Source organism: Aotus nancymaae, unplaced genomic scaffold, assembly GCF_030222135.1.
Source record: "Aotus nancymaae isolate 86718 unplaced genomic scaffold, 86718_ANA_hifiasm-v0.15.2.pri h1tg000065l, whole genome shotgun sequence".
In the NCBI taxonomy this organism is placed as follows: domain Eukaryota; kingdom Metazoa; phylum Chordata; class Mammalia; order Primates; family Aotidae; genus Aotus; species Aotus nancymaae.
This window is the reverse complement of record NW_026988480.1, coordinates 10,836,541-10,860,396: the sequence shown is the minus strand read 5'-3', so window position 1 is coordinate 10,860,396 and position 23,856 is coordinate 10,836,541. Positions and strand designations below refer to the sequence as shown.

Below are 23,856 nucleotides of genomic sequence, written 5' to 3'. Positions count from 1 at the left end.
CACAGCCCTTGATTAAGGGTACTATAACATTATTAAGACTTCCTCCTCCCAGATAGTTTGGACTGAGCAATGTCAGCATTTACCTTCCCGAGTCTCCTTTTTGCACTTTTGATGTTGGCCAAGCCAACTTCTAAGGGTCAGTCTTTCTTTAATTGTTGTTGTTTTATTTTAAAAGTCACACCATACACTATTTAACAAACGAATAGTTTTTTTTAACTTTTGTGTATATTGTTTTGAGACAGAGTCTCTCTCTGTTGCCCCGGCTACAGTACAGTAGTGCAATCTCAGCTCACTGCAGCCTCTGCCTCCCAGGTTCAAGGGATTCTCCTGCCTCAGCCTCCCAAGTAGATGGGATTACAGGTGCCCACAGCCGGCTAACAAATGAGTACTTTAGAATCAAATGAAGTAAAATGTAAAAGACCAGCTTTCTCCCTCCCCTACCAGCCCACTTTCTGGAGTTTGGTTTGGAGTGTGCCCCTCCAGACATTTTCTCTGCAGTTCAAAGTACAAATGGGATCCTACTCTTCATATTCTTCTGTGCTTTGCTTTTTCACTTCATTTGTCGGGTGTCTTTTCATGTCGGTACATGTCGATTTGCCCCTTTCTTTCTAACGATGGCAGAGTTCTCAGTTTCAAAGATTTATCAGCCTTTACTTAGCCAGTTTCCTATTTGTAAACAGTTCTGGGTTTTTCTCCAGTCTTTTGCTATTGCTAGTAATGTTCCAATAAACATCCTTGTTAAATGTATCTTTTGCACACTTGTGCAAGTTAATCCAGAAGGAAAACCCATAAAAATACAATTCTAGGTTGAAGGGAGTTGCAGTTTAAATGCCAGTAAATATTGCCAGTTTCCTTCCCAAAAGTCAAATCAATTTGCATTCCCACCAAAATAGTGTGAGAATTCTTCTCTCTTCCCCCTCTCAAGGATGCAGGGTATTACCAAACTTTTAGAAATCCCTTCCATCATAATCACGAAAAAATGTACTGTTGATTTAAAGTACATTTTCTTAATTACAGGTGAGTTTGTGCTTGTTCCTTCTTTAAATATAATACCTTCAATCAAGTATGGTGAGGCTTTGGTAGCATTCTTTCTCTTTAAAGTGTGCTGATCTTCCTGTTTGAATCTCAAAGAATAAGCATATTTTTAAGCCCTGAGAAAGCATCTTATCACTGCCCCTCATTTACTGAGTAAACAGGGCTCACCACATTTCTAAGACCTTTATATAAATGTATATGATAGCTGGGGTGTTGTACAGGGGCAGCATCAAGGCAGATGGACTGGGCATTAGCCAGCCCTCCCACCTCTCAGTTAATTAATGTGACATATTCTTTTGTTGCAGCAATTCAGTTTTGTGTCCTTGCCCACTGACGTGCTGGAAATTGAGGTGAAGGACAAATTTGCCAAGAGCCGCCCCATCATCAAGCGCTTCTTGGGAAAGCTGTCGATGCCCGTTCAAAGACTCCTGGAGAGACACGCCATAGGGTAAACCTGTGACTGAGCTCTTACTATCACTAGGTTCCCACCGACAGCCTGTGCCCAAAGGTGGCCTGTAGGCTGCAATAGTATACTCTCACAGAGTCAAAATAGTGTCATTATATTTCCTTAGCTTTTCCTACTAATTATGTTGCCTGAGCCAACCTAAGTGTTTGTTCGATTAAACAAACCCTTCCCTTTCTACTTGATTGTGTAACACTGGTTACTTACCCAAGAGAGCAAAAAATCCTATTAAAAGTTATGAAAAGAGTTATTTAATCCTATTAAACAGTATTAAAAGAAGCCCTCAATGGGGCATTTTTCTGTACAAATAGAAACTAAAGTTTGTTTTACTATGAAGAATATTATTTCATTTATATGCCAGTCAGGTATGTAAGATTTAGTCATATGTGACATTTCCATAACAAGATGAAATACTGGGTAACTACTGTAGAGTGTCTTACTTAGAAGACGCTAGTATCTGCAGATGCTAGATAACATGGGTGAGAATTTGAAAGCATGATTCTCATGGAATGACAGCAATTAAGATGCTCACAGAATTCAGTTGTATACGAGAATGTGTTTTTATGTTTTGTCTCCTTTACATTCATGTCCACTCATGGTTCTCATTAAAGTGGACTATGACCCATAACAGCCCTATGTATAATACGTATATCTTTAGGTAACAGAGACTTCATTTCAAAACACTAAATAAAGCTTTCTATTGATAAACATATACTTACAATGTAACCCTTACAAAGATAGCAAAAGAATGAGAAAAAATATGCAGAATTTCCAAATGTCTTAATTTAAAGTTGTTTGGATTATTAGGACTTTGGAATCACTGATGATTATCATAAGGACACTTATTAATAATTGGAACTTTATGGCAGATATGCAGCGGGGTACACAGAGGTCTGCCATTAACTCTCCAGCCAAAGGGAGCTGAGTTTATGGAGCTATAGTCACATGTCATACACAGTATTTGCACTTGTCATTCATGGTTGTGAGGATTAAACAGACAAAAAGTGTCCATAAAGAACCTAGCACAGTCACTGGCACGTAGTAGGAACTCGAAAGAAAATGGTATTCCTTGTGATCTTTTTTATTTCATTTAGTCCTCATAATGCTTCTGTGACAGCATTATCACCATTCCTCCATGAGGAAACAAGCCTTCAGAATGATCAATAATTATGTAAGCCCAAGGCTTGTGGGTGGCAGAGATGCAGGCAGTGTCAGACTCACACCTGTGTCTCTCCAAAGCCCGAGGTCCACCCCTGCACAACAGGCTTCTTTCAGGGTTCCTGGGATTGATTCTCTAGTTTATCGTGGGCCACACTTTTCATTTCTCTCCTTCTCTGCCGTACTGGCTGCTAACACCTCTGCCAGGCGGTGGGCTGGAGAACAAAAACGGGTTGTGTAGGATTCTTTCTACCCCAGCACCCAGTGCACCACCACCCAGCATGCATTAGATAGCGATTCATACCAGTGGAACAGAACTTCTCTCTCCAGCTTGCTGCAGCCGCAGAACCCCTCTGCCCTCCCATGCTGAGTTCTCTCCTGAGCCCAAGCTGCCAGCTCTTACCTTCTTGGCACTGTCTTGCTCTCCCAGCCCCCACTGTGGAAAGGCACATCCCCAGCTGAAAGCAAGTACCTGAGGTGGAAAAGGGTGTCCCAGACCAGAAGAAGTTTAGCTATGATTTTCCCAGTGTTCTTGCCACCTGGGGAAATGGAGAGCACAGATGGAGTGTGATTGAGCTTAGACCTCTCCAAAAAGGCAGCAACAGCAAGCCATGGAGGCGTCTTCCTCCCACCCTCTTTGATGGGATGCCAGACCGCCCGGTTGTGGCATGGCAGAGCAGCTCCTCCTCCAAAGCCTTCTGCTTCCACAGCCCCTGGTGGCCACTTTTGCTGTGTTGCCCCTTCCAGAGGTGTCCCAGCATGGGTAGGAGCAGAGTGTTGGGGCTGTGGCCATGGAAGCAGTAGCTATGCAGCGTGAGCCATGGCAGAACCCCAGAGTGCACCCATAACAAAAGCGAATCCACTTTGCAGCTTCCCTCTGCCCTCTGCACATGCACTCCCCATAAAGCCCCCTGCATCCTTTCTGAAACGTTTGGCTCCATCTGTATCAGCTCCCTCCCTGTCCTCAGATATTTGCGCCATTCCCCCCGGGCACACACGCACTCCCATTTCCAATGTTCCCTCCATTCCTTGGCCCGTAGCGTCCCAGGCTTCAGTTGGCTCTCTGTCTCTAACTCTAACCTTCTCACCTTCGCATTGAAGTGTCACCGGCTGCCTTGAACCATTATTTAGTGGTCCTACCTTATGCCCCAGCTGGACATAAGCTATTTAAAGGCAGAGGCGACGTATGACATGCTTTGTATCACCTGCAGCACCTTTCACATGGCAGGGGCTCAAAAAATATTTGTTATGTGGGTGAAAAGCAAAGGAAATAAAAGCCCAGAAAGTAAATGCAAGCATAATAAATGTAATTTGTGTGCCACTGTCTAATTGTGTTTAGGCCTCCCCTGATTTCAGTTAAGTTTTGGGTTCAGGATGACTTTGGTCGTAATAGACCTACTTCATAATGTTGACCCAGGCTCTTTCTAAATAGACAGAATACTGAGACTCATCCTATTTTTTTTCTGCATATAATGCTTTACTTAATTGACTGCTGAGGAACTCCAAACACCAAATCATGGCTTATCAAAGAATAGTTTTAAGTCAGGGGCTTGTTGGGATATATGTTGTTTGTCTCATAATGCCAGTGTTTTCTGGAAAGAAACATTAAAACACTATCAGCCAGTGATTTATCTTTTTATTTTCACATCACAAATTAATAAATGGAATAAATACAGGGTCATCTGAATAATGACTGATTTGGGGCTGTTATTACTGGGTCCCTGGGTTTGTTAATTCCTATATATCCTAAGGTAGTCACTCTTCCTATTTAGGCCGAGGTGAGGGGCAATTTACTAGGCTGAAGCTGTATTGTTAATGATAATATAACACCAAGTTTCAAGTTGATTGCCCCTAGAAAGTTTTCCTTTTATACTTTTTGTAATTTCTTTTTATAATTAAGAAATTATAAATTTCTTATAATTTATATGAAAGTGTTTATAATTTATTTTTATAATTTTTCTTTTTATAAATTGCTGTGAGTGGGTAGAGGGGATGGCACAGAAGTCCAGGATGGAGACTCAGGGTGTCTACATGTGGGAGCCCGCAATTGGTGTTAAGTGGAAGTCACAAGCCAGAGAACCCAGTCCACGTGTCTTGCTCTGCTCCATCCTGGAGCAGGTGCTATTCTGCAGCTCCCACAGACTCTCCAGTAACCATGACAGCACCCTTTCTTAGACATTACATATATACCACAAGATATGCATCTGCTGGCACTGTCCATCATTGAGGACATATTTGGAAAATGGCAGTCTGCACAGGAAAAGCAGGCCAAGGACATCCTTGTCTTTTTTTATTCTCTCTCTCTCTGTGTTTTAGAGCACAGGTTGGCCAACTATATTTGTACAGGGCCAGGTAGTAAATATTTTAGGCTTTGCAAGGCCCACAGTCCATGTCTAAACTACTCAGCTCTGCCAGTATAAGCATGAAAGTTGCCACAGACAATCCGAAAGCTAACGAGCATGGCCGCGCTCCAATAAAACTTTATTTATGGGCACTGAAATTTGATTTTCATATAATTTTTACATGCTACAAAATGTTACTCTTCTTTTGTTTCTTTTTCCAACCATTTAAAATGTAAAAAGCTCACAAGCACACGAAGACAGGTGGTGGGCTAGATTTAGCCCACGGGCTGTAGTTTGCCTACCCCTGCTTTAGAATACGGACACTCAGTTGAACTTAGCCTTTTTTTTTACTTTACAATGCTGCGAAAGCTATATGAATTTAGCAGAAAAAGCAGAAACCATACATCAAATTTTGAATTTTGATCTTTTCCCAGGCTAGTGATACACAGCATGATACTTTTGTGATGCTGACAGCAGCAGCAAGCCACAGCTCCCAGTCAGCCACGTGATCACAGGGTAAACAAGTGATACTGGACTCTACAGTATACTGTATTCAGTAAATTACATGAGATACCCAGTGCTTTATTATAAAATAGTTTTTGTGTTACATGATTTTGTTTTACATGATTTTTTTGTGTTACATGATTTTGTACATTAGGCTAATGTAAGTGTTCTGAGCACATTTAAGGTAGGCTAGGCTAAGCTATGATGTTTGGTAGGCTAAATGTTTTAAGTGCATTTAAATGCATATTTAATAAATGTATCAAATGCATTTTTGACTTGCCAGTATTGTCAGCTTTTGATGGGTTTATCAGGTCGTAATCCATGGTAGGTCGAGGGGTATCTGTAGTCAGTAAGGACTTCCTTACAGTTTTGTATTGCTATTGAGCCCATCAGGACTTCCCTGGGTTTGCATGCCTCACTCACTGGTGTAGAAAGCACACTGCATGATCATTAGGAGAAGAAGTATTGACCAGATCTGTGATGGTGCTTATTTCTTTCTAGGGATAGGGTGGTCAGCTACACACTTGGCCGCAGGCTTCCAACAGATCATGTGAGTGGACAGCTGCAATTCCGATTTGAGATCACTTCCTCCATCCACCCAGGTATTTTCAGTATGAACTTCATGTCTTGTCCTAGGCTAGTGTCATAAGTGTGGTTCCTTTCTCTAAAAAACAATAATCATGGTTCTCTCCAGACATATCCTAGGCTTTAGGTTTTATGGCTCTCTATCTTCTCCATTTGAGGCCCAGAAACCAGTGATCTATTCTGGAAGCCAGGTTGCTGTCCCCTGATGGAGAGGTTCCTCTTCATTCCAGTGACCCAAAGGTAGAGGGTAGACAGTGGACTGAAGATTAACAATGAGGCCAACATGGATAGGGAGCTCTGTCTTATTTATCATCCTATTCCTGGCACCCAGATAGGTGTTTAATCGTCACATACATGAATGAATGAATGAACGTGAAACATCTTTCTACCTAGTAACTAGATATAGGCTAGCCAGTTACTGAAAAATGCCATGTTGAAGAACTATAATTATACAATGAATTTTTATAATATCACAGAAAAAATATAAATAGGCCAGAAAACTCGAGAATCATCCAGTGTTCCATTTAATGCTAAAACAGATTTCCAAATAAGAATGATAGGATGCTTCATAATTCTACTTTTGCTCTGCTTCTGCAGCCCCCATACATCTCAATATAGATCACACTGAGAACTGTTAGGACCTCCTGGACCATTTACAAGTTTCTATTAAATCTAATGAAGCTCTTGAGAACTCAGAGCTGGAGTTTATCACTACCCACTCATTAAACTCCAGGTGTACTTTCCTATGGCAACATACAACTTAGATTGTAAGAAAACACCTTGTCTGTTTTGTCTTTTCAAATTCAGCCTTTTTCTACGTTCTGAGAATAAAACTGACTCTTCCTTTGGTGTAGCCATAAGGACAGCTTTACAGCTCACCAGAGGAAGTGTTTTTCTTTGACTAGTGAATTGACATCTGGCAGGAATCCAGTAGAGCAGCTGCAGGAAGGTAGAGTTAGACACTGGCTGCTACCCCTTGAATGATGGCTTGGGATGAAGACCTTGTTCATTTTTTTATTGGAATAAACTCCAAATGTTGGGAACAGTCCAACCTGAGCTATTGAATGACTGTGGTTGCTCCCATTCTTCATCCAGACTTTTGCTTCTCTCTGGTTGCCTGAAAACCCTGCTTACCCTTTATGCCACCCTGCAGGACCTAAGCATAGGGAAACATTCTGAGCAAATACAATTAACTAAATATAATCATTAAGGAGCTATAAATAACACCACTACCGCCCTCATCTCTGGAAGTTATTCTGTGTGTCAAACGCTGTTGAGCACCTACTATGTGCCCAGAACTGCGTTAGTGCTAGGCTTTGGGCACTTTAACCAAAAGATGAATTCCCTTGAAACAGATTTTGGAAATATATCTATGACTGCAAGTTGTTGTTAACATATCAAGAACTTATTCTGACAGAATCTCTCACTAGAGCTCTGGCCAGTGAGAAACTCTCATCAACCTACATTCAATATCCTAATGTAGAAATCCCTTAGTGATGGCTTACATGTCCCACAGGGTATTCTAACACCACAATGCTCTCTTCTGGGAGAAATGACATGTTTTTCTTCTTGCCAGCAGATGATGAGGAGATTTCCCTGAGTACCGAGCCTGAGTCAGCCCAAATTCAGGACAGCCCCATGAACAATGTGGTGGAAAATGGCAGTGGGGATCCTCGTGCTGAAGCCCCAGAACCCTCTGAGAGCTGGAAGCCAGAGCAGCTGAGTGAGGGCAGTGTCCCGGATGGTCCAGGGAACCAGAGCATGGAGCTTTCCAGACCAACTGAGGAAGCAGCAATCATCACAGAGACAGGAGACCAGGGCATGATCTCTGTGGGACCTGAAGGGGCTGGGGAGCTCCTGGCCCAGGTGCAAAAGGACATCCAGCCTGCCCCGAGTGCAGAAGAGCTGGCCGAGCAGCTGGACCTGGGTGAGGAGGCGTCAGCACTGCTGCTGGAAGATGGTGAAGTCCCAGCCAGCACCGAGGAGGAGCACGTGGAGGAGGAAACCACGACACAGAGTCGGGCTGGAAGGGAGGAAGAGAAGGAGCGGGAGGAGGAGGAGGGAGATGTGTCTGCCCTGGAGCAGGGAGAGGGCAGGCTACAGCTGCGGGCCTCGGTGAAGAGAAAAAGCAGGCCCTGCTCCTTGCCTGTGTCCGAGCTGGAGACAGTGATCGCGTCGGCCTGTGGGGACCCCGAGACCCCGAGGACACACTACATCCGCATCCACACCCTGCTGCACAGCATGCCCTTGGCCCAGGGCAGCAGCGTGGCAGAGGACGAGGACGGCGCAGAGGAGTCCACCCTAAAGGACTCCTCGGAGAAGGATGGGCTCAGTGAGGTGGACACGGTGGCCGCTGACCCGTCTGCCCTGGAAGAGGACGGAGAAGAGCCCGAGGGGGCTACTCCAGGCACGGCGCCCCCTGGCCACTCCGGGGGCCATTTCCCCAGCCTGGCCAATGGCGCAGCCCCGGATGGCGACACGCACCCCAGCACCGGGAGCGAGAGCGACTCCAGCCCCAGGCAAGGCGGGGACCACAGCTGCGAGGGCTGTGACGCGTCCTGCTGCAGCCCCTCCTGCTACAGCTCCTCGTGCTACAGCACGTCCTGCTACAGCAGCTCGTGCTACAGCGCCTCCTGCTACAGCCCCTCCTGCTACAACGGCAACAGGTTCGCCAGCCACACGCGCTTCTCCTCCGTAGACAGCGCCAAGATCTCCGAGAGCACGGTCTTCTCCTCGCAAGACGACGATGAGGAGGAGAACAGCGCGTTCGAGTCGGTGCCCGACTCCATGCAGAGTCCTGAGCTGGACCCGGAGTCCACAAACGGCGCTGGGCCATGGCAAGATGAGCTGGCCACCCCTAGCGGGCACTTGGAAAGAACCCCGGACGGTCTGGAATCCCCCGTGGCAGGTCCAAGCAATCGGAGAGAAGGTTAGACCTCAAACCTGATCAGAGTGAGAATAGGACCGTCAGGGGGACACAGGTGTCAGCAACACAGTTTAAAAACCAGGGCGGGGGATCGGTCTCAAACGGGGTTGCTGGAGCAATGTATGCCTGTCTTGTACATATATGTGTGCATGTGTATCTGTGTATGAGTATAGATGACTGTGAGTAGCTGACACCCCACCATGTCTCAGATACACACCAGGAATTACAACTGGTTGGATGCGAGCGTGCACTTGTATGTGTGCTGCTATGTTTGTTTCAACTAATCACCAGAACTGGTTAGTGTACATGTTATCCTAGTCTTGACAGCAGCCAGAGCCCCAAGACTAGTGTCAAATGGTACATGTGGGAAATAATCTATCTACATTAAATGGATAATGTGTAAATATCTGCTTTCAGAGCACATGGAAGATTAGCAATAGATGTGAGTATTAGTTGAAGAACAGATTTTACCTCTGTTTTAGAACTCAACTAGCCCATGTACATACATGTAGACATGTCTAGCCTACATATATTTGTCATTATTTATGTCCACTCAATTCTTGTTATTACTGTTAGTTTTGTTGTTGTTGTTGTTGTTGTTATTGTTTGCTGTTCTGGCTAATGGAAGGGAAAAATAACATGGTTCTGTATAAATCACTTTGTTTCCAATAAGAATCAAATCTAAAAGCTGCCACCATTAGTTTTAAAATGTATTCTGTGTTTTAACCAAAGATTTTTTTTTTTAGTCATGCCTGTGGAATTATATGTGAAATTAATTTGCATTTCCTTATCCACGAGTGGGAACTATCTTCCAGTCAAGTGACAGTGGCACAATGGGGAAAAAATATTGAAAAGTCACATAATAATGTGAAATAATTCAGTTGTTTTAGAAGAGAAAAACATAGCCTCTGCTATTTTGCTGTTCTGCTGTTGAAATTAGCCTCCAACAAAAGACGAGGATATTTTCTCTAGATTGTAAGCTCATCAAGGGCCAGAGTCGTGTTTCTTTGTGTTTGAATACTTAGCACCTAAACAAACCCCTGGTGCCTACAAATTTTTTTGAACAGGAGCTAAAGTGAGCATTAAAATAATAATTTTAAGTATCAATAATGCCCGCTTCTACATTTCAGAAAAAGAGAGAGAAGGTGGCACATGTGATAATGAGAAACGCAAGGAAATTGGTAGAAAAAAGGAAATGCAGGCAGAAAGGTAAAACAGCATGGAAAGGCACCCATGAGGAGTGGGATGGAAAATCCCTCCTGTGAGGAGAATGGAATGGGAAATGCCTTTCTTTGACAAGGATGTTTTGAGGCCCTCCTTTATTCTAGGCCAGATGTAATGTGCTGGGAACAGGAAGATGGATTGGCATCGGGTGATGTATGGACATTCCTCAGTAATTACAGCCTAATTGAAAATAATACAACAAAAGGAGCTGGGGGATTCCCACATGAAAGGCACAGGTAGGAGCTGGCAAGGATGTTGGATTACGTAGGTCTGCAAACTTTTTCTATAAATAACCAGATAGTAAATATTTTAGGCTTTGTAGGTCAAGAGGTAAACAATCAAATAACTGTTCTCACTAAAATATTTTTTTTTTAGTATTGAAAAATGTACTGACACTTTTCTTAGCTTAGAGCCACATAACCCTGTTTTAGTGTACACCGTCTTTTGGACCCCATGTTGGGAGGTAATCTATACATTGTAAATTGAAAACTGGCTCAGTGTGAATTTATGTAAGAGCATGTTTTACAAACAAAAAAGGCATGTCCATGCCCTTGAGAGGCTAACAGTCTAGCAGGTGGAAGAGCAGGAAGTGTTCAGGGCCACAGTGGACATCTCTGCATTGGCATTGGCAGTTTCTAAAGAAATGTCTAAGTTCCTGAACTCTGCAGAATATAAACTCAGAAAAGGTTAAGAAGCATCTACATCCTTCACTATAGTGATCGCAGGGGAAATAGGAAGATTCCCAAAGGGTCTGTTGATCTCCTGAAGGCTGTGCATGTGCTGGCTTGTGACTTCTTCCTAGCCAGCCTTCCCCACCTCAGCAGTGAGTCCCCAAGCTAACAGTGTCTACACTGTGGGACTGTCCCTCACTTGCCACCAGATTTCACAACAGAAGGTGCTTCAAGAAAGCAAGGCTTTGACATTACCTGCCTGATATGTGATTGTGTGGGTGCCCTCTGCTTCCATAAGAAATCCTATCGCCCCTTCACTTTGACTTCTAAGATTGCAAATTCCTTCACTGTAGAAACTGCACTAGATGGCAGAGTGTGGTGGCTCACACATGTAATCCCAGCACTTTGGGAGGCTGAGGCAGGTAAATCGCCTGACGTCAGGAGTTCAAGACCAGCCTGGTCAACGAGGCGAAACCGCATCTCTACTAAAATATATTTTAAAAATTGGCCATGCATGGTGGCGGGTGCCTGTAATCTCAGCTACTTAGGAGGCTGAGGCAGGAGAATCACTTGAACCTGGGAGGCAGAGGTGAGTCGAGACCGCACCATTGCAGTCCAGCCTGGGCAACAAGAGTGGAACTCTGTCTCAAAAAAAGAAACTGCATTAGATTAACCCAGGTGGATTTGTTGTCTACATGCCCACATAAATGAGGCTGCAGCAATTTATGGAAGAACACTGGTCTAAGTCTGAACTGACAACCATACGGGCTAGTGTTCTTTTCATAGTTTTTGCTTCATTTCCTTCTATAAATACCTCTTTTTTAAAAGTTCAATTTAAAATAGTTCTTAAAAGACCTGCAGATGAATGAAAAGAGTAATATAATGTCGTGGATATGAGCTCAGACCCTGGAGTCAGGCCTCCTTGCTTTATATTCAGTCCTCCCACTTCCACGCCAAGTCACCTAGCTGCTATGTGCCTCAGTTTCCTCATGTGCAAAATGGGTATAATTATAGAATCTCCCTCAAAGGTTGTTGAGAAAATTGAATGAGATGATACTACAAAAGTACTCTGCCTCCCACCAAGTGAAGGTTCCTCCAGGCAGACAGGCAGTGATGTTAACTGATTAAATTGTGTTGTATAAAGCATCTAAAACAATCCTTTGAATTTGCATTTCCTACACTTTGTAATGCAAGGAAAATTTTTCACATTATTAGGTGTAAATCACTTTGCTTCAAATAATATGCAAGGCAACCTATTTTTCTCTACAATTAGGTCATATTATTTAAAAACAGAAGGGAATTTAAAAGGACGTCGCTTTTAGCTGAGAAATAAATCTTCTGGAAGGTTCTGGAGGGTTTCAACACTTGCTTTGTGTTAGAGGCAAGGGTGATGATGTGGAGCCCCGTCCTTGTGCAGTATAGAACTGCTTGCTCTTCAGTGCCTCCATCCATTCAGTTGGCTGAGATATGTCGGTCACATCATTGCATTTGCTTGGGGTTCACAAGCAGGTGGGATCAGCTCCATTAACCCCAGGCAGTCAACAATATTGTATTTCCACTAGCTTGGAGGAGTAATTAACCTGATTGGTTGCATTAATTTCAAGAGGTAAGTCAATTGTTGTTTTTAAAGAAACTAAATTAAAAATGCAGCAGCTGATGACATAACAACTGTACCATGGTTTTGTTCAATTTCTGACACTAAACACATATACAAACAAACATGAGTGTGGTATCCACTTAAACACAGAACCGATCTTTGAAACAGCAATCTGTCCACAGGGAACTGGTGCCAGCACGAGGGGAACCTTCCTTGTTTTCCATTAGCGTCTCTAAGAACCCAGAGAATTTGAGTAACATATCAGAATTTGCTCAACAAATAATGTTATATATTCAACATGTAAAAGGGCCCTTTGTTACTGAATATACCTCTACTTCTGTTTGCCAGTTAGCTTTAGGAATTAAATCAGAAAATGAAACCCACCTTTCTTCCTAAATTAACTTATTTTTGCTTTTGATCAGGTCTATAGAACTAGAGTGAGAAGAAATAATCATCCTTTCCATGTGAGGTTATTCTAGGAAATATTCAGCATTTGAGATCTGACAACCATTTGACCACCATTTTTCAGTCTCTCTCCTTTTTGACGCAGCGGATAATGGAACACTTGATATTTCCATCAGCAGAGGACAGAAGGAAAAGGCCTGACCTTTGCCCTCTGGCCCTAAGAGGCTTTTGCAAGAAAACCAGCACAGTGTGAGGCAGGAGGAACCTTCTGATAGCTGGCTGTCCTTTTTCCTGGGCCCTTCTGGCCCTGCAAAGATCAAGAGCACTGACCTCTGATTATGTGACCCAAGCAGCTGGTGCTGCAGGCCTGCCTTCTGCATGGCTGCTCTACATGCCTGAGGACACCACTTCAGAACATGGTTCAGTTCATTATAAGTCTGAACTGAGAACAATATGAGCTATGGCTGTTGTAGGTTTCCTTTTAATAATCTGAGGCATGCATCCTGTGGATATAATGTTTATTTCTAAAATGTCTCCATGTCTGTCTTTCTTCCTCCTCCTTTCCCACTTCTGTGTTTTGAGCTTTCCTGTCACGGTCTTTCTGCTTTTTAGCTATTTCCTTTGTCTCTTGTCCTTTCCTCTTTCCAGAGCACCCTAGCTTGTCTGATTTCTCCTCAAAATAATCTGGACAGTCCTGAGATGCCTCAACACCTTGGCTCCCCTCCCTCACCCCCCAGCCTCTAGCTTTCCTACTACAGGAATTTACATTCTTGGCTCACCAGCTCCTTGACCTGTCTTGGAAAAGCACCATCTAAGAGTTCATTCCCCTCAAAAACCTGAAAAACGGCCTTTCGGCAGCCCTGTGATAAAACCTATCCAAGTGAGGAGGTGTCGCTTTGCACAAGCCCAAGGAGCTTTTATGGAACCTATAAAACGCTGCATTTCCCTCAAACAGGCCTATTTCCTCCAAAGGGCTAAAATCAGGCTCTGCTAATTTTCTCTTGTGTTCCTTTCTGGTGCCACCTTCTGGTTCAGGAAATTCGGGTCATTACAGAATCAGACTCAAATCCTACATATTGGACTGTGTGGCACAGATCATTAGTTATGAAATGTTAGGATTTTCTTCTTTTTTAAAAAAAAATATTTCCCCCTCTCGTAAATGACTGTGTATGTAGCAAACTGACACACACACAGATGGATTGCCCACTCTGGGGGTTGTTTTTTGTAGCGGTTTTACAGTCATGCTTTTTTGATGATGTTGCCACGGCAGTGAATGAATCTGAATGTATTGACTATCTTGTCCGTAGGTGAATGTCCTATACTCCATAATTCCCAGCCAGTAAGCCAGCTTCCTTCCCTGAGGCCTGAACATCATCACTACCCAACAATCGATGAGCCTCTTCCACCAAGTAAGCTTTAGTTTTTAAAATCTGTGTCTTAACTCTTCCTATCAAGTCTAAGCAGGTCAGTATGAATTTGTGTGTGAACAGCTAAAGTCTTTCCCAACTCTGTGCCTTACACTGTTAACAAAAACCAACATGACACTTACTTTAAAAACGGATGGGATTTTTGGGATCTTTCTGTTTGTTTGTTTTTTTGTTTAGTGGTTTCACCATGTGATCTTGAAGAGATGATACAGTGTTTTCAGCACCTCTCAACTTCTGAAATAGAAAGCATTTCTTTATTAGACTTGACTAGTCTTTGCAAACTGTTCATGACCTTTAAGTCCCAAATTTTATATTTTATATTTAAAATTTGCAGTTCAAGATAGAATAATCCTATTGTTCTCCATTGGATCTGTTACATCACAGGCATCTCCATATGTTAAAACAACTTCAACCCATCTGGGCACATGAACTTATACTTCCTTACTATAACTTGCATCCATAAGTAATAGCTTCAGATTTCTTCTGCAGTTCCTAGGGGTTGCTAGGCAAAATATCATCTTTAAGACAGAATTCAATGTCATTTCTCCTGGTAACTGTAGTATGTAATTAATAATTATCTAACTAGTCATCTGAACTTGGGAAATTCATTTAACCTCTCAGAGACTTAGTTTTCTTGTTTGTAAAATTTTAAAAATGAAGTTTGAATGTCTTCATCTGCTAAATGAAAGGTTTGACCTAGATAGTCTCTAGATGCCATTCTAGCTTTAACCTCATAATACACCATTTAATAAATTTATAGGAAGAAATTGACACCCCAGACATTATTCACTTAGCATCACATATGTTCATGAATTCTAGAATATCTCTGTTTTGGTTTAGACTTATTTTTCAAGCAAAGATAATATTTAAGATTTGATAGATTTTTACAACTACAAAATCTTTCCAGAATGCAAGGAACCTGTGTTTCTTTACATTCTTTTCCCTGTGCTTATATGAAGCAGTTACAGTTTTCAAAAGGAGCAGTGCTTATTTCTTAATTCATCTATTCTTGGTAATGTGTTGTATTTTACAGGAACACCACTCCTCTATTCAATTATAATTTATTGGTGAGAAATCAACAAACATCTTTCATATGTGGACTAATTTAAAGAAACACAATATTTGTTTTTCAGGGGCCAAGCCAAACATCATGTCCTTGAACTTTTGATGCCTGAATTCTTTAGTTATACACTGATTTGTGGACATTCCATAAATGAATAGTAAAATTTTAGCATCACTATAAATGCTTCCTAGGTAACACTTATTTGAAAAATATGTATAGCATATTCTTTCCAGGAAAGGGACACTTTCCCCACAACAAATAACCTTTCAGTGCCTGAATCTACTTCCAATCTATTCAGTACAGATAACTAGTTGTACATGCAAATATTATAAATAATTGTATATAAATTCATTGTAAAAGAATTACTTTATATAAACCACTTTCAAAAATGAAAACAAATTTCTTCAGATAGTTTTCTATTTTCAATCCACATAACATTGGAAGATCTTAGAAAAATTGTTAATGAATCCTACCAACTGAATATTGTTAAATAATCTCAAATAGTCAAGAATTACTTTATTGCTGATACTCATTCAACAAATACTAATTGAATATTTACCCTGTGCTAGGTACTATTGTCGGTAAGCAAAATAGACAGATTCCTGCCCTCATGGAGCTTAGAGTCTAGTCTGGAAGACAGATTACCAAACAAAAAAATAGTTAAAAAGGGACTGGCCTAGCGTATGAGATGCTATGGAAAAGCAAAAATAGACCAGGGTGAGGGATCTCTGAGAATGCGTGGTGGTGGCTGGTTTGCAATTTTAAACCAAGTGGTGAGCGTAGGCTTCATTGAGAAGACAACACTTGAGGGTTAAGGGAGTTATCCCTGCAAGTGTTGGGCAGAAAGGGCTTTGCAGGCACAGGGAACGGCCACTGCCAGCCAGGAGGTGGAAACACCCTGGTGGGTTTAAGGAACAAGAGACCAGTGTGTCTGGAGCAGACTGAGGAAGGGAGAAGGCACAGGTGATGTGGTCAGGGAGCTAGCAAGGCCCAGACCACGTAGGGCCATGTAAACCACTTCAGGGCTTTGACTTCTACTCTGGATGAAAGGAGGACATTGTAGAGTTTTTAGCAGAGAAGTGACATTGTCTGCCTTAGGTTTTGAATTTGCCTTGGTTGCTGTGTAGGGAATAAATTGGGAAGAGGAAGAATAGAAGCATGAGATTCAACATAAGATTATGTCTTTATGCAGCGACCCAGGTGACAGACAATGGTAGTTTGGGCCAGGGTGGGAGCAGTGGAAGTGATGAGGAGTGGTCTAATTCTCGACATATATTTTAAAGGAAGATTTGATGACAGATTGGATATGGATGTGAGAGAAAGATAGGTAACAAAAATGACCTAAGAGTTTCAACCTACAAAGATGGAGTTGCCTAACTAATATTAGTTTGTGATCCATCAAAAATTTTAACTTTCTGGATCGAGATTAAATTGAGAATTTTTAACTTTCTGGATCAAGATTAAATTGAGGTGGGCAGGGAAGGCTGCAGGCAGAGCAGGTTTTGGTGGGATCCAACACTTGGTTTCAATCATCTTATATTTGAGATGTCATCTAGGTAGTGATGTGAAGAAGAAAATTGGATATGTGATTCTGAAGTTCAAGAGAAAGGTCTAGACTATGAGATAGTATTGCATTTGTTAAAATTGTTCAAAATGTACAGCTGTATAGGTCTTTATTAATATGATAACTAAATATGATACATTATCAGGTTCTACATGGTTCTTGGACTTTGTGGAGAACATATAATTTCGTGTGCAATAGATCCTTCTGTGACAAATGAATTGACCTGACCTGCGCTTCCATAACTTGCCCCAGCATCATGAAGTTACTGTTTTCAGGTGGCTGTTTAGACAAATTCATGGCATCACGGTGCCGAGCCCTTAAATCATGTTGACGCCTGAAGTTCCATTTTGAATGTATTTTTAGTCACAAAATATGTGAAAGTAAATTCTTTACAAAGCAACCCAGAAAACATGTTCATAATTTCTGATTATATTTAGCTATTATTTTCTGAATATATATAAGTATATAATTAGCACAATATATTCCAGATATTTAATGTATTGATGAAAGAGCCCAGCTGTTGGGCTTACCACACTTTTCCATGAGGAATTGAAATGTGTGGTGATAAATTATCATTTTTGCAGCTTCATTTTCTAGCTTTTCCCCTGAATTTGTAAAACCCAACCTTTGTCTGTGAAGGAGTCCTTTCTTTACTGTAGGCTCCTGGAGGGCAGGGTCATGTGTCACTCAGCTCTGTGTCCACAGAATGTGGCACAGTCTTCTAGTTCAGACTCAGTGCTGCACAGCTTGTTGAATTTTAAATTACACAGTGCTCTTCAAAGACTAATGCTCATTTTTTATTGGATAACAGTCATGTTGGATTCAAGAAAAATAATTGTCCTATTGCTTTTACTAATATTAATTGGATCCATAAAAATTTTTAACTTTCTGAATCAAGATTAATTACCTAGTAATCATATGTATACAAAATTTCATCCATGAGCTAATTACCATTTACACCTGATACTTGACAGCTGGATTATCATTAGATAATCATTAGATCAATTTTAATCAAAACCTCCTAGGACATATTTATACAATCTGCCTACATCTTTCCTTCAATTTGTCTTATAAATTGAATTTGGTGTTTAGGGATACTTTGGTTTTCACTGGGCATTATTTGACAATCCGTCAGGTCAGACATAAGCCGTAATGCATTATTTGACAATCTGTCAGGTCAGACATAAGTCATAATGCCACAAACAGATACACTATGTACATATAAAACCAAAAATATGCCAAATATATTTTTCCTTTAAAAAATTGAGAGTTGCTATGTCATTACCTGAATGATAAGTTTTCAACGGAACTGTCAATATCCGATCTACTCCCAAAAGCTATGGCTTTTCTCACTTAAGAGGCTGGATGGTTTTCCTCCCTTTGCAGTCATTTTTGCTTTTTCTCCTTTTGTCTCGAGCATTTTCAGCATAACTTTATCACACTGTTGCTATTTCCACAATGTGATGTGTGGCTCTTAAAGCTCTGCCCATCTCTGTGCAGCAGATACTGCTCTTCTATGTTTCGCTCAGATGTGAACCCATTGCTTCCAGCTCTTTTCCACCCACCTCACCCCCCACCTCAGCCCCTGCATGTATGATGTAGTGAATCATCCATGCTTCCACCTTTTTGTTTTCTTGTTTTGTTTTATTTTGTTTTTAATTTGGGAAGGGAACTTTTTTTTTTTTTTTTTTTTAATCTCAAGCTCCCTCTACTGTTTGGGATGGTTATTTACCAACAAAAGAGTACTTCCTAGTTACTGGTTTGGTTTGGTGGCCAGAGATATTTGACAGCTGCAGATTGAATATGCACTGTTAATTAACAACTTATCAAAAGGCTGTTTTGAAGCCCTAAGAATCATTTCCTTCCATTCACCCACTCAGAAGGAAAAGCAGTCGATTAAGTTTGCTAAATATAAGACGGAGGTCATCCAAATTCGCAGATCCAGGATTTTAGAACAGTAGTTAAAACTGGTTTTCATCTGAGGGCCATTCTTTCCACTGAACCTAATTGCCCTCTATTAAATTTAACAAAGAAAGGGTTCTCCAGCATCACAGTGTAAACTCTCACCAGAGGATGCTCCAATCTTCCACGGCTGTCATTTGAGTAGCCAACAAGTGTGACAGTGAGAATGGACATATCTAAAGAAATAAATTAATTAAACATTAGATTTCCTCTTTAGAAATTATTAGAATTTTGGCTGGGTATGGTGGCTTATGTCTGTAATCCCAGCACTTTGGGAGGCCGAGGTGGGCAGATCACCTGAGGTCAGGAGTTTGAGACCAGCCTGGCCAACCATGGCCAACATGGTGAAACCCTGTCTCTACTAAAAATACAAAAATTAGCCAGACATGGTGGTGGGTACCTGTAATCCCAGCTACTCAGGAGGCTGAATCAGGAGAATTGCTCAAACCCAGGATGCAGAGGTTGTAGTGAGCCAAAATGATGCCACTACACTCCAGCCTGTGCACTCCAGCCTGGATGACAGAACAAGACTCCATCTAAAAAAAAAAAAAAAAAGAAAGAAAAAGAAAATTATTAGAATTTTAATATAGGTCTTGATCAAGGAACCGCAACTACTGTTTAATATGGCCCAGCAAAGAGTCTGAGTTCATTAAATTGTTTTCTGAGCTCCCGAGTTCATGCCAGTGCCCCAGAAGTTGTGGCAGGTGCTGTGGGCAGGGTCTGGCCTGCCGCCATGAACCAACGGTGAGTTCTACCTGCGGAAGACCTGGAAGTGGTATGTGTTTCACATGGGTCAGTGGTTTGTCCTTGATTCTTCTTTTTGCCTTTTTATTAAAACTAGACTGGGAAGCTCGAATTGACAGCCACGGGCGGGTCTTTTATGTGGACCACGTGAACCGCACAACCACCTGGCAGCGTCCCACGGCAGCAGCCACCCCGGACGGCATGCGGAGATCGGGGTCCATCCAGCAGATGGAGCAACTCAACAGGCGGTTGGTGATCAGTATGCAATGAGCTCCCCTAAACCACAGTGAAAGGAGAATGGCAGCTAGAGACTCTCCCCTTACACTTTTCTGCTCAGACTGTGTGGGGAGACTCGAAAGTAGTTAAGTACCTTAAGAAACCTGTTCCTAGTAGGTATTTGGAAAGCTAGATTTAGAATTTGGTGGCAAGAGACAAGTTACATTTGAGTGTCATTTAAGTTCAGATGGGAAATCCTCTGAACTTCTTAATGGCCTAGGCTCAAAAACAGGAGTTCTTAACAAGGGTGGGTGTATCCCTCTCTGCTGGGGTGTTCACCAAGGATGTCAGTGTTCCTTGAACTTTCCAGGCAATCTATCCAAATTATACATGGATACACATTTTTCTAGCAGACTGGTCCATACCTATCACACAGTTCTCAAAAGGATTCAGACCTCAGTTAAGAACATTCCAAGGACAGGTTTCATAAGAAGACTAAAAGCTGCCTGGAGAAGAAACTGTCTCATAAATCACCATGTGCATTCCTACGCTGGTCCCATAATTGATATATGTCCATCAGTAATAATCATTGAAAAGCCTTCATCTTAGAAAAAGAAATGTTTAAAAATATTTTTGAGAATTATTTTGTTGAAAAATTTGGCCCTCTCTATTAAACTTGTAAAGATATTATTTTATTTTTAACCTGCAAACAAAGTCTTAAACCATATCAGGCTTAAACAGTGGTCCATTCATGTCGGAGGAGATGCAGTAAGCTAGTATAGAGCATCCTCCCTGACATCTTGCTCTTTAAGACTGGGGTGGTAGCTTCAGGATACTTTTAATTACCAGGAATGCAAACTGAGGCTTCCTCAGTTGAAATTGCACCCACATGCTATCTTGCTTTCATGTCAGGTATGAAGGTGAGGGAAAAGCTGAGAAAGACTAAAAAGAATGAAGAACTGGGTTTGTGGAACACACCTACTGATAGCAAATGCCTTTGAAACTTAATTGTTATCTGCCAGAAAAAAAAGAGGGAGAAACAATTTAGTCCTATTTAAAACACATGGGGCCGGGCACAGTGGCTCACCACTGTAATCCCAGCACTTTGAGAGGCCAAGGCGGGAGGATCATTTGAAATCAGGAGTGTGAGACCAGCCTAGCCAACATGGTGAAACCCCATCTCTACTAAAAATACAAAAAAAATATCTGGGGGTGGTGGCAGTTGCCCGTAATCTCAGCTATTTGGGAGGCTGAGGCAGGAGAATCACTTGAACCTGGGAGGCAGAGGTTGCAGTGAGCCGAGATTGCACTGCTGCACTTCAGCCTGGGTGACAGAGTAAGACTTCATCTCAAAACAAAACAAAACATGGAAACAAAAAAAAATGAACTTCTGGCTACTATTGTACACAGAGGAGCATGCTTTAGGTGAAAATCACTAGAACATTCTTTCATTGCCTGAGCATTTGGAAGACATTTGCTTTCCAGCTTTCCCCATCAGCAGCTGAGTGTTTAAGTCATTAACGAGAACCATAAAAGGCTTGTGTTGGCAGCACCCTTTACAATCATTCCCAACCCAACAAAGCATGTTACAGGGAAGAACTCCTGATAACCCGAATGGACCGCAAATCCACAGGAGGGTCCCTTCATGGTGATTGCAACAGGACCCGTGTAACTGAAAATGTAAAAGACACAGTAAGCTCATTTTACATAGAGATCCTGTTGTGATTCCGTAGACAGAAGTTAGCCCCTAGGTCTGTCTTGCCAAAACTGATAAGCTGCAATTGTTTAGCAGGCTGAGAAACAGGGGAAGGCATCATCAGGCTGTATTTATACAAGGTGCTGTTTTGAACACCAACCAAAGCAAGACAATGAATCTGAAGCAGAAGGAAGCACCTTGACCTATGGCATAACCATCCATGAAGTTTATCGGGGTGATCAGCTTGCATAATACAAAAATTAGGCCAAATCCGTCCTGAACCAGGTCTCCAAATAAGTTTTGTAGCCTTTGATATGTAAATTCCTGTGCCCTCCAGTGGAGGTGAACATGCTGGGAGAGGCAGCTGGACTTTGCCGAATAGGAAGTTGCATTTGCTACATCCATCTGGACAGATAAAAGAAAAGGAATTTAGCACTTTGAGAAGGTACTTATTTCTAGTGAAAAAGTGTACCTAGGGAAGATCAGATAACCTTCAGATAAGTATCCAAGCTTTTCCATACTTATCTTAATCTATTGCTTTCAAGTATTTAAATTTTTTTGTGATTTGGCATGATAACAGGCAGCCCCAGAAAGTACACTTCCAGTCTTCTATCCATCTCACATGCGGCCACATACAAGGCCATTTTTTTGATAACCCACAGTTATCTGGAGAAATTTACGATGCTTACTGGCTCACAGCCACGTGGAAGTATTACTCAGTGTTTCAAGGAGTTTTCCTTGAGCCTAACCAAATGATTGAAAATCAAATGTGTTTGTGCAAGGAGACAGACATTGGGAAGTGCAGAGGACACAACAGCAATGTGTAAGCTTGTGTGGTAGGTCGCAGTGGCCATGAGTCAACTCGGCCAATCCCCAGACGCGGCGCACTCTTCCAGGCCTTCATGGCTTGACCACACGCTCCCACTGCGGGAAAGCGGCTCACTGCCTGCTTCCCACCTGAAACACATCTCGTTCTACAGGACTGACTCAATGTCATGTGCCCTGGAACACCATCCCAGCATCCCCTACACAGAGCCATGGACTTCCTCCCCTATAGCCTCCGGAATATGCCTGCTTCTGTGCCAGAGCCTACTCTTCTTTCTACCCCTTTCTGCCCCCAGCGCCTAGTGTGGTGCCAGAAGTTTAATAGGACTCAGTACAAGATTGTTTCCTGAGTTAATTCCTATACTTTCAGAATGTCCAGAGTTAATTAATTCTGCTTTCACAAATATTTACTGAAAAGCAGAAAATACAAATATGTATTTTTATTTTAAATAATCAACTAAAGTTTGATTTTTTAAATTATTTGTATAGAATTATGATAATTTAAGGGAAATAGAAGTTTTAAATAGAAAAAAGTGACTACAATCTACCCCAAGGATTATTTAGCTTTTTTTTTTTTTTTTTTTTTTTGAGATGAACTCTGACTCAGTCACCTGCTGGAGTTCAGTGATGCAATCTCAGCTCACTGCAACCTCCGCCTCCTGGGTTCAAGCAATTCTCCTGCCTCAGCCTCCCAAGGAGTTGGGACTACAGGCACATGCCACCGCGTCTGGCTAATTTTTGCATTTTTAGTAGAGACAGGGTCTCACCTTGTTGGCTATGCAGGTCTCAAACTACTGGCCTCAGGTGATCTACCTGCCTTAACCTCCCACAGTGCTGGGATTACAGACGTGAGCCACTACACTCAGACAAGTTAGCTTTTTTAAAACATGTAGCCATCTTCAATTTCCATATGCATGCATAATCCTTACATGGTTACAATGGTGATATATAGTTAGTTTCATATTCTTCTTTCATTTACAAAACTCTAAGCATTTAATATTGCTGCAGAGTCTTCAGATTAACATGTAATTGCTTGTATAGTATTCCACTGAATGACTGAAGTTTAGTTAACCTAATTTCTTATTGTTGAATGTTTTGCTTCTTGCTTTTGTCACTGTTTTTGTCACAAGGGCCTGCTAAATATTAAGATTGCCTTGTAGTGGAGGGCTTCCTTAGAATTCTATTCCCAAAAGAGTAGGCCAAGGGAGATAAATGTGGATTTGGAATTTGGTATCAATGCTTAACTTTCTACATTAGACATTGTGATTCTAGGGGTTTACTCCGCCAACAGCTACAACTTCACTTCCATCTCATCTTTTGGTTCGTTTTTGTTGATTTAAGAGGTGCTCCTGGTATTTTGATGCCACTTACATTTCACTTGCTGGAGCAAGGGTCAACTTGTTTTCCATAAGCTTTTCTTTAATAACGATAGTTTCTCCCATGTGAAAT

At 41.8% G+C, this 23,856-nt stretch overlaps 1 protein-coding gene across 9 annotated transcripts in view; it reads left to right on the top strand.

Moving 5' to 3' along the window:
* Positions 1–23,856, top strand: part of HECW1 (HECT, C2 and WW domain containing E3 ubiquitin protein ligase 1) — a 445,591-nt gene that overhangs the window by 322,630 nt on the left and 99,105 nt on the right. For 6 of the 9 annotated variants that reach the window (XM_064366737.1, XM_064366740.1, XM_064366736.1 and 3 more), the window contains 5 exons: positions 1,341–1,483; positions 6,004–6,104; positions 7,664–9,016; positions 14,218–14,319; positions 19,768–19,918. In XM_064366737.1, coding sequence (XP_064222807.1) covers positions 1,341–1,483; positions 6,004–6,104; positions 7,664–9,016; positions 14,218–14,319; positions 19,768–19,918 — 1,850 coding nt within the window. The remainder of the gene's footprint in view (positions 1–1,340; positions 1,484–6,003; positions 6,105–7,663; positions 9,017–14,217; positions 14,320–19,767; positions 19,919–23,856) is intronic. The other 3 variants (XM_021666765.2, XM_064366742.1, XM_064366741.1) reach the window with 3 other exon arrangements.